The 15,970-nt window shown below is 42.2% G+C and overlaps 2 protein-coding genes across 10 annotated transcripts in view; both read left to right on the top strand.

Moving 5' to 3' along the window:
- Window positions 1–15,970, top strand: part of LOC120424064 (probable ubiquitin carboxyl-terminal hydrolase FAF) — a 406,051-nt gene that overhangs the window by 140,577 nt on the left and 249,504 nt on the right. The gene's annotated exons all lie outside the window — the stretch shown is intronic.
- Window positions 4,348–9,701, top strand: LOC128093063 (uncharacterized). 4 transcript variants are annotated; one of them, XM_052708597.1, is made up of 4 exons: window positions 4,348–9,187; window positions 9,249–9,327; window positions 9,386–9,456; window positions 9,520–9,699. In XM_052708597.1, the coding sequence occupies exon 1, from the start codon at window positions 4,354–4,356 to the stop codon at window positions 8,584–8,586; it is 4,233 nt and encodes a 1,410-aa protein (XP_052564557.1). In that variant the 5' UTR covers window positions 4,348–4,353; the 3' UTR covers window positions 8,587–9,187; window positions 9,249–9,327; window positions 9,386–9,456; window positions 9,520–9,699. The 4 variants fall into 4 exon arrangements, with proteins under 4 accessions (XP_052564557.1, XP_052564558.1, XP_052564555.1 ...); XM_052708598.1 differs by having other exon boundaries at window positions 4,348–9,456; window positions 9,520–9,586; window positions 9,652–9,701; XM_052708595.1 differs by having other exon boundaries at window positions 4,348–9,456.

Below are 15,970 nucleotides of genomic sequence, written 5' to 3'. Positions count from 1 at the left end.
TTGAAAACTTTTAACTGACATTTTGACAGGTTTCAATTTGATTGATTGGTTGTTTATTTGATCATTTTTTCTTGAACAAGAAAAGCCACTATTCTAGGCTTCTTTTCGTTTAAATTACAATAAATAAATACAATTGTAAAATATGTACAAATATAAAAAAAATATCTGTGGCAGAAGACAAATTACTCTAAAAAAGTAAAGAACTCAAACAATCTTAAATAATATTTGAAAAACTTTTTTTCAATTTCCAATTATTTTTCAAAAAATTGTTCTTGTTAAAAAGTGTACAAAAATCTCGTAGAAACCAACAAAAAAACAGTCACAAAAAAAATTACAAAAAATTTACAAAGTTTAAAATAAAAATGCCTGAGAAATATTTGAAAAATCATTTAATTATCTCAAAGCATGTCAAAATTATCAGAAATTGAAACTTTAATAATTATTTTTTTAGAAAAAATAAATGTTGTTATTACTAATCAAAGAAACTGAAAGTTGCAAAGAATGTGTCAGATAAAGGCATTGAATTTCTATTGAACCTTCATTCCCCCCCAGGGGGGAATTCCTCACTGGTTGAGAAACACTGCTGTAGAGCGAACAATTTATTTATTTTTGTAAAACTTTGTAGTAGGTACTTGAATACAAAACTCTTCAGATTATTTTAGAAATATGTTTCAAACACATCCTAGGATTATTTTAGAAATATGTCGCACACACCGCACATCCTAGTAAAGTCAGCTCATTATTGTATTACTTTGCCTTATTTTCATTTTGAATTCGATCTGAAATCAGTTTGCGTCCATAACCAGGGGGCTCTGGAATTATGAGCTTTTGGTGTGGGGAATTGTGGTATAAAAAAATATTTGAAGAAACATGCTCGAATCAAAACTGTGGAAATCATCGCGATAAAAATTGAGTTCTAGAACAATCTTTTGTAGTAAGTTATAGTACTTGAAAACAAAACTCTCCAGTTTTTACAGAAATATGTATCTAATACTCGATGAAACATTTTGCAACTAGAAACTGTGGGGGTCGTTACGATGAAAGGCGAATTCTGGTACAATAATGGTATTTTACTGTATTTTACGTATTTTTGTAATATTTTTTTAGTACTTTAAAACAAAACGCTTCAAATTGCTTTTGAAATATGTTTCCAACACTCGATGAAACATTTTGCAACCCAAAACTGTGGGGTTCATGTCGATAAAATTCGAGTTCAAGATAAATTTTTGATGTTTAACTGGTTTTTACGTATTTTTGTTATATTTTGTTGTACTTGATTACAACACTCTTATGATTATTTTAGGAATATGTATCTAACACTTGAGGAAACATTTTGCAACTAGAAATTGTGGGGGTAGTCACGATAGCAGTTGAATTCTTGAACAATTTTTGAATTTTACTGTATTTTACGTATTTTTGTAATATTTTGTAGTATTTGAATATAAAACTCTTCAGATTGCTTTTGGCATATGTTTCCAACACTTGATGAAACAATGTTCAACCAAAAACTTTGGGGTCATTGCTATAAAAATCAGATTCTCGAACAATGTACGTTTTTTACTGTATTTACGTATTTTTGTAAAATTTTGTAGTACTTGAGTACAAAACTCTTCAGATTATTTAAGAAATATGTATAATACTTGATGAAACATTTAACAACTAGAAACTGTGGGGGTAATCACGATAACAGTTGAATTCTAGATCAATGTTTGAATTTTGCTGTATTTTACGAATTTTTGTAATATTTTGTAGTGTTTGAATACAAAACTCTTCAAATTGCTTTTGAAATATGTTTCCAACGCTTGATGAAACATTATGCAACTAAAAACATCGGGGGTCATTGCTATAAAAATCAAGTTCTCGAACAATGTACGATTTTTTGAAGAATTTACATATTTTTGAATTAATTTATAGTACTGGAATACAAAAATCTTCACAATGTTCTTGAAATAATAATTGAAGATTTTTACTTCAGAAGTAATATGGAATCAACGGCATATATTGGTATCACGTTCATGCGACGCAAAAGTATGCCTATCGCCTTGCTGGCAGCACGGTGCACACGGCGAGAGAGAATAGAGAGAGAAAGCAACGCACGGGGAGAGCGAAATCTAGCAAGCGCAAAACGACAAAAATCGGAGCTCGGTCTTTCTCTTAGCCCTTAAGGATTATGCAAGAGCAAAATGTAGTATCATACCAATTTAAGATATTGTTTTGATATTGCAAAAATGCAGAATTTGTCAATGGTTGAACACCACATTTTGGTATTCTTTTGGTATTACAGTATTTTATCAAATTCTTCTGAAACTATGGGAAAATTTTGACCAATTTTGACAAAATAATTAATTTTGCGCTAAAATGATGTTTCAAAGCGAATGTCTTCATTGAAAACCGGAAATTTCAAACTTGATTTGAACATTTTTGATATACCCCCTAAAGAAATGACTTGAAATTGTTTAAAAAAAATTAAGTCAGGATGCCACATTTTGGTATTATTTTGGTATTGAAGTGTTTCATCAAATTCCTCTGAAACTTTGGAATTTTTTTATTAATTTTGACGAGATAATTAATTTTTAATTGAATTGAAACCCAATAATGTTGAAGCTGATTTTCATATTTTTTTGATATACCCACTAAGATTTTTTTTTAAACGTTGAAATTTCTCTAAGTCGGGTAACCAAATACTTTGAAAAACGAGTTAATCAACAGATTATTGAATTTTGGTGAATTTCAATCCTTATTTTTCAATCATGTTATTTTTCAGAATCTTCAAGAACTTCAAGCACAGGCCGTTCATCAATGACAAATGAATTCGATGTGGTGAAGAATATCACTAACAACAACATGGAATCATCAGGTGAGTAGATTTGGCTGTTGCATATGGATCATTTCCGTTTTTTCACTAACTGCAACTGCTGCACTAAAAATGGTTTGAAAATACCAAATTTTGGTATTACTTGTGCAAATATCAGCGACCAAAATGTGATCTTGGTTGCCCAGTAATAGATGGTAAAATACCATCAAATCATACCAAAATCATGTATGTGGAAGACCACAGGAATACCAAAATATGATTTTCCAAGGGCGCGGGAATACCTAAAATTAAAACCATGGCAATACCAAGTTTTGGTATTCAAGCAATGTTCAAAAATCCAGAAGACCTCAACTTGGTATTGAAATGGTTCTATTTTGAGGTATTATTTTACCCTTGGAATAACATGGTTTGGTATTGTTGTGCCCTTCCACATACAAGACTTTGGTATGATTTCATTGTATTTTACCATCTATTACTGGGCAACCAAGTGCACATTTTGGTCTCTGTTATTTGCCCAAGTAATACCAAAATTTGGTATTCCCGTTGTTCCGACAACACTGCCATCAAGTCGACATAGGTCGCGAAGACACGGCAGGGTCACGGTACACGCAGCGCTACACAACACAACACAAATATAAACATAAACAAATTATAGTAAAGTAGAATCAAGAGAGGAGGAAGTAAACAGGAGTAAAAGTAGGGACGAGGACAAACAGAAAACGCGTTGAACGAAGGAGTTGGAGGTTTCCACGAGCAGGAGAGTGTTTAGTGATTGTGGCTAACGAAGGACAGTTTTAGTGCACAACAGTTAGAACGGGGCATGCAGACGTGTTCACGAGTTGGTTAGACGATCACAATAAATCCAGGTGAGACGTAAACAAACACTCCAGCGAAGGGGAACAGATTAAAAACTCCTAAATCTACTAGTACGGACTTCGAAACGGGTCGGCCAGGACGAGACAGTTCGGACAGGACGGATTGAACAGTACAGTACAGTGGAGAACAGGTAACACGTAATTTACTACCAAAGTGAACAATGACAATTAACACTCATTGAAACACAGAACCGCGCGACAGGCAACATAAACTAAAAGCGCCCGGCAAAGAGGTGCAGTCGTCACCGCTGGGGTAATTTGTGAGTTGTTACACAGATTAAAACTTAGAACTATTTGTAAATAAATATTAAAATTATCGATAGGTTGCCAGTGTCGAAGGCGGAGCGAGAAGGTTTCGGTACAAAACGGTACAAAAACAAACCAATCAATGTAAGACAATTTTCAAACAAAAACAAAACAACGAACTAAAATTGAATTCTAAAATATAATTACAGTTTGATCTGCATTAGCTGATACAAAATCTGGTTTTATTTGCCACCGTCCGAACAAAATCAAAATTGATTGATCGGATTTGATCGCTTTGGAAATGGTTGCTCGATTGAAGGAGATCAAGTGCATGTTCTGCAGAAAGGCAGACAAGCACAGATTTGCACAGCACAGATTGTGCAGGAACTGGTCGAGAAGCTGCCACCGAGCTACCAGATGGACTGGGTCAGGTTCAAACGGGGCAGGAAGGAAAGTCCGCTTCGCAGGTTCACCAATTTCATGAAGGAGATCGTGAACGATGCTGCAGAGGTGGCGGAGTTCTCGTCGCTGAACTTAAGCGACCACCACAAGATGGGAAGCGGAAGGGCGCACAACAAAGAGTTCGTACACGTCCACGAATCGGAGCAGAAGAGGGTCGAAGCAGCGCGCGCAGAAAAGCCCAGCAAACCATGCTGGATCTGCAAGCGGACGGATCACTTTATGCGTTCCTGTGAGCAGTTCAAGCGGATGAACGTAGCGCAACGTTTGAGAGAAGTTGGCAAGCTGAATCTGTGCAACCGGTGCCTGAACAAGCATGGATCCAGTCCGTGCAACTCGAGGGTCAGGTGCACGGTCCCTAACTGTGTTGGGAACCATCATCCTCTCTTGCACCGCGCGGAAGAGTCGGTGCAGCTGCAAAAGGCGGAGAGCACGGGTCGTTCAGTGATCTTCCGCATGATGCCCGTGACGTTGTACGCAGGGAAAAGGCAGTTCGACACGGTAGCTTTTCTGGACGAAGGATCGTCGGCGACGCTGATGGACGACGCGGTGGCCAAGCAGTTAAAGGCGGAGGGTGTTTCGGAGCCGCTGATCGTCACCTGGACCGGAAATATCAACCGGATTGAGGACGACTCGCGCAAGGTGGACTTGATGCTGTCGGCCAGGGGCTCGACGGAGAAGTTTCCGCTGATGAACACGCGAACCGTGGGGAAGTTGCTACTTCCGGAGCAGAACGTGAACTACGGAGAGGTAGTTAAGAAGTATTCGCACTTGTCCGGTGTGCCGCTGCAAGATCTCCCGTCAGGTGTTCCAACGATACTGATCGGTCTGGACAACCTTCACCTTTTCGCGCCGTTGGAGTCGAGGATCGGCAAGTCCTGTGAGCCGATAGCCGTACGATCAAAGGTCGGGTGGACGGTGTACGGTGCGGAGAAGCGAAGAGCGAGCACGCACGCTTTCCTGAATCTACACTCGGTCGCGCCTGTGACCAACCAGCAGCTACACGACATGCTGAAGGAGCAGTACATGCTCGATGACCAGGCGCCATCTGCGTTTCCGATTCCCGAACCAGTGGAAGAGAAGCGAGCGCGAGAGATCCTGCTAGCGACGACGAAGCGAGTAGGCGAACGCTTCGAGACCGGCTTGCTGTGGCGTGAGGACGAAAGAAAATTTCCCGACAGCTACCCGATGGCCGTTCGGCGGATGAAAGCGCTCGACAGAAAGTTGGAGAAGAATCCAGAGCTGAGGGAAAACGTTTGCCAGCAGATCGAGGACTATCAAACCAAGGGGTACGCGCACAAGATCACCGATGCAGAGCTGTCGGAGACGCCAAACGAGGCCGCGTGGTATCTACCGTTAAACGTTGTGGTGAATCCTCGCAAGAAGAAAGTGCGCTTGGTCTGGGACGCTGCGGCGACGGTCAACGGCACATCCCTGAACACAGAGTTGCTGAAGGGTCCGGACATGCTGGTTCCGTTGCTCCGCGTGATCAACCACTTCCGAGAGCGGCCGATCGCCATTGGAGGCGACATCCAGGAGATGTACCACCAGATACGGATCAGGCCGGAGGACAAGCAGGCGCAGCGCTTCTTGTTCCGGACGAGTGCGACCGAGAAGCCGGGAATCTACGTTATGGACGTGGCCACTTTCGGCGCGACGTCGTCGCCGTGCTCGGCGCAGTTCGTCAAGAACTTGAACGCAGATCAGTTCGCAGAGAAGTTTCCGGAAGCCGCAGCAGCGATCATAAAGCGTCACTACGTGGACGACTACTACGACAGCGTAGACACCGTGGAGCAGGCAGTTCAGCGAGCCAAGGAGGTGAAGGAGGTACACTCGCGGGGTGGATTCAACATAAGGAACTGGGTGTCCAACTCCGCCACGGTCCTGAAAGCGTTGGGAGAGAAAAGCGTTGACTTCACGGTCGATTTCAACCGGGACAAGGGACCGGAGTACGAACGCGTGCTGGGAATCGTCTGGGATCCTGCGGAAGACGTTTTCAGCTTCACAACGATGACGAAGTCGGAGTACGCGGAGGTGCTGAGCGGGGAAACGCGTCCAACGAAGCGAATCGTGCTCAGCATAGTGATGTCGCAGTTCGATCCGGCTGGATTTCTTGGACCAGTGACGATTCGAGGAAAGATGCTGATCCAGGACCTGTGGCGCACGGGATGCCAATGGGACGAGTTCATTGACGAGCTTTCTTTCAAGATGTGGCTGCGTTGGACGAGTATATTGTTGGATGCTCAGACGTTTAGGCTGCCCCGTAGCTACTTCGGGAACGCGCGATCGGATGAGATCAAAGAAATCCAGCTACACATCTTCGCAGATGCTGGAGAGAAGGCGTACGGTTGCGTTGGATATTTTCGCGCGATAGTGCGTGGTGAGGTGGAGTGTGCCTTCGTTATGAGTCGCTCGAAGGTGGCACCGCTGCAGTTGACCGCCGTTCCGCGCTTGGAGTTGAACGGATCAGGCCTAGCCGCCCGGATGTCGCAGACAATTCACGAGAACCACAACTTCACAATCACCAAAACGTTCTTCTGGATCGACTCGGCGGTTGTGCTGTCATGGATCCGGTCCGATCAGCGCCGGTACAAGCAGTACGTCGGGTTTCGGATTGGAGAGATCCTCAGTCTGACGAACATCGACGACTGGAACTTTGTGTCGACCCGGATCAACATCGCAGACATCCTCACGAAGTGGAGCACCGATCTCGACTTGAGCCCGAGCAGTCCCTGGGTACGCTGTCCCAGATTCGTGTACGACGATCAGAAGGACTGGCCGAAGAAAGCGCTTCCACCTCCGAACACAACTGTTGAGCTGCGGATTCATTTGCTCTTGCACGACGTGCAAGTCGTGGAGTCACTCGTGGATGTCAGCCGGTTCTCGAGATGGACTGTCCTGGTCAGAACGATGGCAACTGTTTGCCGGTTCGTGTCAAATCTCAAGCGCAAGGTGAAAGGACTGCCGGTGGAGAAGCTCCAAGCGACCAGGAACCAGGAGAAGCTCTTAGGGTCGACGGCGGGTTCGTCAGTACGAGTTCCACTGCAACAGAACGAGCACGAACGAGCGGAGCAGTACCTGATGAGAATGGCACAAACGGAAGATTACATTGACGAGATGAAGGTGCTCACGAGAAACAAGAATCGCCCGACAAACCAGTGGATCGCGCTGGAGAAGTCGAGCCCCCTGTACCAGCTCACACCGTTGGTCGACGAGAACGGACTGATCCGGATGGAAGGACGGCTGGAGCAAGCCGAGTTTCTCCCGTTCGACATGCGCTTCCCGGTGATACTGCCAAAGAACAACCGAATTACCGAGCTGATTGTACAAGACTACCACGAGCGGTGCGGACACGGATATCGGCAGTCGGTCAAGAACAAGCTGAGGCAACTGTACTACATCCCGAAGGTAGACGCGGTTGTTCGGCGAATCGAGTCGGCGTGTGTGTGGTGCGAAGCTCACCGCAAACGTCCGACAATCCCCAGGATGGCATCGCTCCCGGTCCAACGTCTCACGCCGTACCTTCGTCCGTTCAGCTACGTCGGCGTCGACTATTTGGGACCGTTCGATGTGAGCGTCGGACGCCGCTCGGAGAAGCGGTGGATTGCACTATTCACCTGTATGGCAACGCGCGCAGTGCATCTGGAGGTGGCGCACGGACTCACAACCCAATCGTGCTTGATGGCGATTCACCGATTTATCGGCCGGCGAGGCTGGCCCATTGAGTTTCTTTCAGATAACGGGACCAACTTCCAAGGGGCGAGCAAGGAGCTGACGAAGGACGTCCGAGACATCAGCGAACACTGCGCGGACCAGCTGACCAACGCACGGACGAAGTGGTCGTTCAACCCTCCCCTGGCACCTCACATGGGCGGTGTCTGGGAGCGACTCGTACGATCGGTCAAGGAGGCACTCACGGCGCTGGACGACGGTCGGCGGCTCACGGACGAGATCCTACAGACGGCCATCGTTGAAGCGGAGGACATGATCAACTCCCGTCCGCTTACGTACGTGTCGCAGCAGTCGGACGAAGCCGAGGCGATCACCCCTAACCACTTCCTGCGAGGCGCCTCACCAAACCAACCGGGCGGGGCTCTTCCGTCGCCAAATCCGGCGGTGGCACTACGAGACACGTACCAACGATCCCAGCAGCTGGCCAGCGTGATGTGGGAACGGTGGATCAACGAGTAACTGCCAACGCTGAATCGGCGGACCAAGTGGTTCGGCGAGTCGAGGCCGCTGGAGAGCGGAGACCTGGTCTACATCGTCGAAGGCAACAACCGGAAAAGCTGGATTCGGGGCATCGTGGAGGAACCGATCGTGGGCAAGGACGGCCGAGTACGCCAGGCGTGGGTGCGCACCAACAGCGGCAGGTACAAGCGAGCGGTGGCGAAGCTGGCAGTGTTGGAGGTACGAGAAGGTAACCCTCAACCGGAAGCGGACTCCCGGACCGGGTTACGGGCCGGGGAATGTTCCGACAACACTGCCACCAAGTCGACATAGGTCGCGAAGACACGGCAGGGTCACGGTACACGCAGCGCTACACAACACAACACAAATATAAACATAAACAAATTATAGTAAAGTAGAATCAAGAGAGGAGGAAGTAAACAGGAGTAAAAGTAGGGACGAGGACAAACAGAAAACGCGTTGAACGAAGAAGTTGGAGGTTTCCACGAGCAGGAGAGTGTTTAGTGATTGTGGCTAACGAAGGACAGTTTTAGTGCACAACAGTTAGAACGGGGCATGCAGACGTGTTCACGAGTTGGTTAGACGATCACAATAAATCCAGGTGAGACGTAAACAAACACTCCAGCGAAGGGGAACAGATTAAAAACTCCTAAATCTACTAGTACGGACTTCGAAACGGGTCGGCCAGGACGAGACAGTTCGGACAGGACGGATTGAACAGTACAGTACAGTGGAGAACAGGTAACACGTAATTTACTACCAAAGTGAACAATGACAATTAACACTCATTGAAACACAGAACCGCGCGACAGGCAACATAAACTAAAAGCGCCCGGCAAAGAGGTGCAGTCGTCACCGCTGGGGTAATTTGTGAGTTGTTACACAGATTAAAACTTAGAACTATTTGTAAATAAATATTAAAATTATCGATAGGTTGCCAGTGTCGAAGGCGGAGCGAGAAGGTTTCGGTACAAAACGGTACAAAAACAAACCAATCAATGTAAGACAATTTTCAAACAAAAACAAAACAACGAACTAAAATTGAATTCTAAAATATAATTACAGTTTGATCTGCATTAGCTGATACAAAATCTGGTTTTATTTGCCACCGTCCGAACACCCGTGTTATTTACCCCTGTTCGGGTCTCATATACGCCGCCAAAGATGGTCCTTAGCACCCGACGTTCGAAGACGCTTAGTGCTCGTAAGTCCTCTTCGAGCATTGTCCACGTCTCGTGCCCGTAGAGGACGACCGGTCTTATCAGCGACTTGTAGATGGAACACTTCGTATGTAGGGAGAATTTTCGGGACCTTAGGCTTTTGTGAAGACCGAAATAGGCACGACTTCCAGCGATGATGCGCCTCCGAATTTCCCTGCTGCAGCTGTTGTCCTACGTCACCAACGATCCGAGGTATACAACCTCCTCCACCACCTTGAATTCGTCCCCGTCGATTTTAACGCTTGGTCCAATGCGCACTCGGTTCCTCCTGCCAGCAGGTACTTTGTCTTCGCCACATTCACCCTTAGCCCAACCTTCTCTGCTTCCCGCTTCAAGTCGGTGTACGCATCTGCAACCGCCTTGAACGTTCTGCCAACAATGTCCATGTCGTCGGCGAAACAGATAAACTGGTTGGACTTGCTGAAGATCGTGCCCCGCATATTGAAGCCCGCTCGTCTCATATCACCTTCTAGCACGACATTGAAACAAAGACAAGAGCTCCCATCGCCTTGCCGAAGCCCCCCAAGTGAAATGAACGAGTCCGATTCCGCACCCGATATCTTCACACAGCACCTAGCCCCATCCATCGTCATCTTGATCAGTCTGATCAGCTTCCCGGGAAAACCGTTCTGTTCCATAATTTTCCATAGCTCTCCCGAGCAGGGGTAAATAACACGGGAATACCAAATTTTGGTATTACTTGGGCAAATAACAGAGACCAAAATGTGCCCTTGGTTGCCCAGTAATAGATGGTAAAATACCATGAAATCATACCAAAGTCTTGTATGTGGAAGGGCACAACAATACCAAACCATGCTATTCCAAGGGTAAAATAATACCTCAAAATAAAACCATTTCAATACCAAGTTTAGGTCTTCTGGATTTTTGAACATTGCTTGAATACCAAAACTTGGTATTGCCATGGTTTTATTTTTAGGTATTCCCGCGCCCTTGGAAAATCCGATTTTGGTATTCCTGTGGTCTTCCAGGTCTTCCACATACAAGATTTTGGTATGATTTAATTTCATTTTATTTTGGTATGAAAATACCAAATTTTGGTATTACTTGTGCAAATACCAGCGACCAAAATGTGCTCTTGGTTGCCCAGTAATAGATGGTAAAATAAAATGAAATCATCCCAAAATCTTGTATGTGGAAGACCTGGAAGATCACAGGAATACCAAAATCGGATTTTCCAAGGGCGCGGGAATACCTAAAGTGCAGCAGTTGCAGTTAGTGAAAAAACGGAAATGATCCATATGCAACAGCCAAATCTGCTCACCTGATGAACGGCCTGTGTGTGAAAAATAAGTGTTATTAAAATGAAACTGGATTGAAATTCACCAAAATTCAATAATGTGTCGATTAACTCGTTTTTTTTTCAAAGTATTTGGTTATCCCGACTAAGAGAAATTTCAACGTTTTTGAAAAAATCTTAGTGGGTATATCGAAAAAAAAATGAAAATCAGCTTTAACATTTTTGGGTTTCAAGTCATTTTAGCGCAAAATTAGTTATCTCGTCAAAATTTATATAACATTTCCCATAGTTTCAGAGGAATTCGATGAAACCTTTCAATACCAAAATAATACAAGAATGTGGCATCCTGACTTAGAAAATTTCAATATTTCTAAATTTTGCCGTCTATTTTTGAACCATATTAATATCAAAATCAAAAAAGTTAGCTGATTTATCTGAAAACTGCCAGCGTTTACATTCAACTTACGCAGAGTTTCAATTCTCTATCCAAACAATTTAAATAATTCGGTTAAATAGTAGTAAATTGATTTTTGATGTCTTTTTTTTAAATTTATATTTATTTTGATTTTTTCTTCCATGTACATTTATTCAGTTTAAATATTATTGAGTGTCCAATCACAATTGATGACTTTTCACCTCAATTTTAAATACTAGCAACTTTCATTTATTCATGAAATATTTTAGCTTTCGCTATTCAGTGATTTCAAATGTAGGAGGTCCTACATGTACAAAATGGAAAAGGGATACCTTAAAAATAACTTATAAACTATATAAAGAGCGGATCAATGCAGCTGAAGACTGCAATGATTTTTGTCGAAATGCATCAATTATCTTATTGGACATAACATCCAAAGTGTCAACTTCGGCTAATTGATGAAGTTCACTGGTGCTGAACCAGGGAGGAAGTTTCAGAATCATTTTCAGAATTTTGTTCTGAATCCTCTGAAGTTTTTTCTTCCTGGTTAAGCAACAGCTTGTCCAGATCGGCACAGCATAAAGCATGGCAGGTCTGAAAATTTGTTTATAAATTAACAGTTTATTCTTGAGACAAAGTCTAGAGTTCCTGTTTATAAGTGGATACAAACATTTAATATATTTGTTACATTTAACCTGGATACTTTCAATGTGATCCTTGTAAGTAAGGTTTTTGTCAAAAACAAGTCCAAGATATTTCACTTTATCCTCCCACTTTAAATTTACCTCATTCATCTTTATAATGTGATGACTTTTTGGTTTAAGAAAATCAGCCCTTGGTTTGTGAGGGAAAATAATAAGTTGAGTTTTTGCAGCATTCGGATTAATTTTCCAATCTTTCAAATAAGAATTGAAAATGTCCAAGCTTTTTTGTAATCTTCTTGTGATGACACGAAGGCTTCTACCTTTGGCGGAGATGCTTGTATCATCAGCAAAAAGTGATTTCTGACATCCTGGGGGCAAATCAGGCAAGTCAGAAGTAAAAATATTGTATAAAATTGGACCCAAAATGCTTCCTTGAGGGACGCCGGCACGTACAGGTAGTTGATCAGATTTGCTATTCTGATAACATACCTGCAGAGTACGATCCGTCAAATAATTTTGAATAATTTTCACGATATAAATCGGAAAATTAAACCTTTTCAATTTCGCAATCAAACCTTTATGCCAAACACTGTCAAATGCTTTTTCTATGTCTAGAAGAGCAGCGCCAGTAGAATAGCCCTCAGATTTGTTGCTTCGAATCAAATTTGAAACTCTCAACAACTGATGAGTAGTTGAATGCCCAAGGCGAAATCCAAACTGCTCATCAGCGAAAATTGAATTTTCATTAATGTGCGTCATCATTATATTAAGAATTATTCTTTCGAATAATTTACTAATAGATGAAAGCAAACTAATGGGCCGATAGCTTGAGGCTTCAGCAGGATTTTTATCCGGTTTCAAAGTCGGAATTACTTTGGCATTTTTCCAACTACTGGGAAAATATGCTATATCAAAACATTTGTTGCAAATTTTGACCAAGCTACTTAAAGTTGCTTCAGGTAATTTTTTAATTAAAATGTAAAAAATGCCATCCTCACCAGGGGCTTTCATATTTTTAAATTTTTTGATAATAGATTTTATTTCATTCAGATCCGTATTTAAAACTTCATCTGATGAAAATTCTTGTTTTGCAATATTCTGAAATTCTATTGAAATTTGATCTTCAATCGGACTCAAAACATTTAAGTTGAAATTATGAGCACTCTCAAACTGCTGAGCTATTTCTCCATTGGTTAATAGAATATTATCACCTTCTTTTAAAGAAGGGATTGGTTTTTAAGGTTTCTTAAGAACCTTTGAAAGTTTCCAAAAAGGTTTGGAATAAGGTTTAATTTGTTCGACATCTCTTGCGAACTTTTCATTTCGCAGGAGAATGAATCTGTGGTCAATAACCTTTTGCAAATCTTTTTGAATTCGCTTCAGTGCAGGATCACGAGAACGTTGATACTGTCTCCGGCGAACATTTTTCAGACGAATCAGAAGCTGAAGATCGTCATCAATAATGGGAGAATCAAATTTGACTTGGACTTTATGAATAGCAATATTCCTAGCATCCAAAATTGCATTAGTTAAAGATTCCAAGGCTGAATCATTATCAGCTTTGGTTTCTAAAACAAAATCATGATTTAAATTATTCTCAATATGATGCTGACCTGTCCCAATTAGCTTTGTGGTAATTAAACACAGAACTATTGGGTCTGATAACTGCTTCATGAGAAAGTGAAAAAGTTACTGGAAGGTGATCAGAATCAAAATCAGCATGAGTCACTAAAGAACCACAATACTGACTTTGATTTGTCAAAACCAAATCAATTGTTGATGGATTTCTAACAGAAGAAAAGCAAGTTGGCCCATTCGGATATAAAACCGAATAAAGACCAGAAGTGCAATCTCTGAATAGAATTTTACCATTGGAATTTACTTTTGAATTATTCCAAGATTGGTGTTTGGCATTAAAATCACCGATGATCAAAAATCGAGATCTATGCCGAGTAAGTTTATTCAAATCCCCTTTGAAATAATTTTTATTTTCCCCAGTGCATTGGAAAGGCAAATATGCAGCTGCAATCATAATTTTCCCAAAAGAAGTTTCAAGTTCAATGCCCAAACTTTCAATAACTTTTAATTTAAAGTCACGTAACGTGCTATAAGACATACTACGGTGGATAACTATTGCAACTCCACCGCCATTTCGATTCATTCTGTTATTTGTTATAACTTTATAATCTGGATCACTTTTCAAATAAGTGTCAGTTTTTAAAAATGTTTCGGTTATAACAGCAACATGCACGTTATGAACTCGTAAAAAGTTGAAAAATTCATTTTCTTTCGCTTTTAAAGAGCGAGCATTAAAATTCATAATTTTGATGGAATTACTTAGATCCATGATTAAACTTCAGGGTAAGAACAACATCATTCGCAAATTTTAATCCAATCTGGATAGCTTCCATCATGGATGTAGCATTACTCATTGTTTGAATCAAACCAAACAGTGAGTTTTGCAAAAAGTCATTTTTTCAAACGTAACATCGCCGAGATCAGAAGATCCCAAAGCGTTGCTAGCAGAAACATTTTCAAATGAAATTTGAGGTACCTTCCCAATTTCAGGAAGATTGGTAGAGGATTTAAAATTCGTGGATGAACCCGAACCCGAAACGACGTTGGCATAAGAAATACCATTAGTGTTACCTAACTTTTCCACGGTAGGGGTATTTCTAGCATTGTTCGAGTGAGACAGCACGAACGTTTGATTTAAAGATGCAGGTACAACCTGACTTTGAGAAAATTTCGGTTTGGATTTCGGCTGATGCTTAGCACGAGAATCCAAAACCTTTTTTCTGATGGGGCAATCCCAGAAATTTGATTTGTGATTTCTACCACAATTTGCACATTTAAATTGGGTGACTTCTTTCACGGGACAATTGTCCTTGTCGTGAGAAGAATCCCCGCAAACCATGCATTTTGGAACCATGGCGCAATGATCAGTACCGTGACCGAATGCCTGGCAACGCCGGCACTGGGTCAGATTCTGGCCGTTACCGCCATGTTTCTTAAAATGCTCTCACTTTACCCGTACATGGAACAAAAACTGAACTTTGTCCAAAAGTTTCAAATTGTTGATTTCATTTCTGTTGAAATGAATCAGATAAAATTGTGAAGTCAAACCAAAGCGAGAAATATTCCCGTTTGATTTTTTCTTCATTGGTATTACTTGGGATGGGACAAAGCCAAGCAACACCTTAAGTTCGTTTTTGATCTCATCCACCGACAAGTCGTTGGAGAGACCTTTCAGGACCGCCTTGAATGGACGAGCATTCTTGGTCTCATACGTGTAGAAATTGTGTTTGTGGTTTTTCAAATAACCAACAAAAGTTTGGTGATCTTGTAAAGATTCCGTCAACAAGCGACATTCTCCTCTTCGACCAAGCTGGAACGAAACCTTCAAATTGCAAGTTTCCTTGCAATTCTTCAGTTGCGTTCGAAAGCTGGCCAAATCGGAGACGGAAGTCACTACAATTGGCGGAGCCTTTACTCGTTTCTCGACGGCAGAAGGCTCAGTACGAGGAGAAGGTTCCTTGTCAACAGTTTCGGATAAAACACCGAAACCGTTTGCCAATGGAATTGGAGGATTGACCTCACTTTCAGAATCAGAATCAGACCTCGGACGAGGCTGTTTTCTTTTTCTGTTTCCGTTAGCCGATTTAGCGTTCAAACGCTTCACCGACGTAACGACCAAATCTTCAGAAGATTTGCGTTTACCTTTGTTTTGACGCATTTTGCAAGCAAAGTTCTCTTAAAAATATGGCTTCGTTTGTAAAATACAACAAAATTTCAGGTGGGGTTAGTCTTGAAAAGACTGTTTAGAATTTTGGAAAATAACTCAGGT

Source organism: Culex pipiens, chromosome 2 (genome assembly GCF_016801865.2).
Source record: "Culex pipiens pallens isolate TS chromosome 2, TS_CPP_V2, whole genome shotgun sequence".
NCBI classification, from domain to species: domain Eukaryota; kingdom Metazoa; phylum Arthropoda; class Insecta; order Diptera; family Culicidae; genus Culex; species Culex pipiens.
This window is presented reverse-complemented; position numbering and strand designations above follow the sequence as displayed.

Excerpts from the sequence above, each read along its gene's own strand:
- LOC128093063 (XM_052708598.1), top strand. The coding sequence starts at position 4,354 with ATGGACTGGGTCAGGTTCAAACGGGGCAGGAAGGAAAGTCCGCTTCGC.